General features: G+C 52.8%; 1 protein-coding gene across 1 annotated transcript in view; it reads left to right on the plus strand.

Moving 5' to 3' along the window:
• Nucleotides 1–1,762, plus strand: part of LOC103581962 (gamma-aminobutyric acid type B receptor subunit 1-like) — an 8,122-nt gene extending 6,360 nt beyond the window's left edge. Inside the window, exon 7 of the mRNA XM_008563660.1 lies at nt 767–1,762. Within this exon, the coding sequence (XP_008561882.1) occupies nt 767–940 (174 nt within the window). The 3' untranslated portion in view covers nt 941–1,762. The remainder of the gene's footprint in view (nt 1–766) is intronic.
• The last annotated feature ends 108 nt before the right edge of the window (nt 1,763–1,870 follow it).

Genomic DNA, 1,870 nt, shown 5'->3' on the forward strand with positions numbered 1-1,870 from the left:
GGGATGGCAGGGTGTGGGGGTTGGGGTGGCGGAGGGACCAGGAGGCCCATGTCCTAGGTCGGGTTGTCTGAAGCAGAGCCTGAGATACAGGTTCAGGTGGTCATGAGGGAGGGTCTCAGGAGAAAACCAGTGAGGGAGTGAGTGGAGCAGGATAGGGAAGGGAAAGGGTTGAGCAAGACTCAGTCTCAGGTAAAGTCTAGTGTTGGCCTCATGAGGTGGAGGGGGCTCTGGAGTGGCAGCCGCACTGTTGACTCAACACACGTGAGGCAAGGGGGTGGCTAGTGGGTGTGGGTGGCAATTGGGGGGTGGCTGAGTCATTAGCAGCCAACACTCAGAGCAGCTTGATGTCGAGTGTGCCCCCCAGCACAGGGGGTCCGGGCAGGTACCCATAGTGTCCGCTGCACCCCAGGCAGTAGTTAGGGGCCACTGCAGTGCCAAAGAGGTGGGAATTCAAACTGGGTTGATGAAAATCTCTGGGCAATTTATTGGAATCTGTGTGCACTGATTTTTCTCCCCTTCTCTATTTTCTCCTTTGTTTTCAAATTTTCTCGTCTTTCTCTGATCTCTTTTCTTCTGTTGGTGACCCCATTATGTTCTTTGGCCTTCCTTGTTCCATGTTGATTCCTCGTTTTAATTTCTTCTGTCTTTCCACTTATCCGATATCTCCCCCTGCCCACATTTTTCTTTGCACTTCCTCCCTTTCCTTCCTCCCTGCCCTCCATGACCTCCCTCTCTTCTGCTCTCCAATTGTGTTTTTTTCCTCCAGAAAGAGGAGCGTGTCTCTGAACTGCGCCATCAACTCCAGTCTCGGCAGCAGCTACGCTCCCGGCGCCACCCCCCAACACCCCCAGACCCCTCTGGGGGCCTGCCCAGGGGACCTCCTGAGCCCCCCGACCGACTTAGCTGTGATGGGAGTCGAGTCCATTTGCTTTATAAGTGAGGGGAGGGCAAGGGAGAACAGGCCAGTAGGGGGAGGGAAAGGAAGAGGGGGAATGGTGGGGACTTGGGGGAAGCAGGGGATCCCTATCCCCATTGGGGAAGAACGTGCTATCCAATCCCATCTCTTGTAAATACATGTCCCTCTGTGAGTCGTGGGGTTGTTTGGGTCTCCAGTACTCTGGGAAACAACCTTTTTCTCTCTTGTTCATTCGTATAATTTTATATCACTACTTCATCATTTAGTTTCCACCTCTCTTGAAGCTACTCGCTCACCGACTCCTCAGCAGCCTCACATCATCGCTCTCTGTCTAGTTACCATGGCAACCCCTTTGCTTTTGTGCTCTGCTCCCATCCAGCAGGGGTCTCCCCACAAGTGCTCTTTCCACCCCAACAGGGGCCTCTCCTTTTTTCTCACCATCATAGTCTCCTTTCATCCTGCCCTTCCACACATTTTGTCCCCCACTGAATTTTGCTTTTTCTGGGGACTCCTTCTTGCCAAGGCTCACATGCTCCTTGCCTCTGCTCACACTTCTCAGCACACATGATCCTCCCTCTCTTGCTTGTGCCCACTGGACATGCTCCTGTGCACACACGCTTTTCCCACGTGCTCTCTTGCGCCCCCTGCACTCGGCTATGTGTGCCCCTCTCGTGGTCAGGGGTGTGTCCATGTGTGTGTTTGGGTAGGCAAGTGCACTTTGTCTAGCATACTGAGTCATGTCCTCTCTACTTGCACACATTCGTGTGGATCATGTATTTTCCCTGCGTACACTCAATGTACCTTGTGTACCTTTGCACCTTAAAATCATTGTATTCTTCCAACAGAGCCATGTGCACCACCCTGCACATTGTTACGCACTTTTCCCCAATTCCTGTTTCGTGGGGCCTTCCACACCCTCTCCTTATCGCAGAGTCTCAGTTTCTGCTAAGATGT

The sequence above is a fragment of the Galeopterus variegatus genome, unplaced genomic scaffold (assembly GCF_000696425.1).
Source record: "Galeopterus variegatus unplaced genomic scaffold, G_variegatus-3.0.2 Scaffold14416, whole genome shotgun sequence".
NCBI lineage: Eukaryota > Metazoa > Chordata > Mammalia > Dermoptera > Cynocephalidae > Galeopterus > Galeopterus variegatus.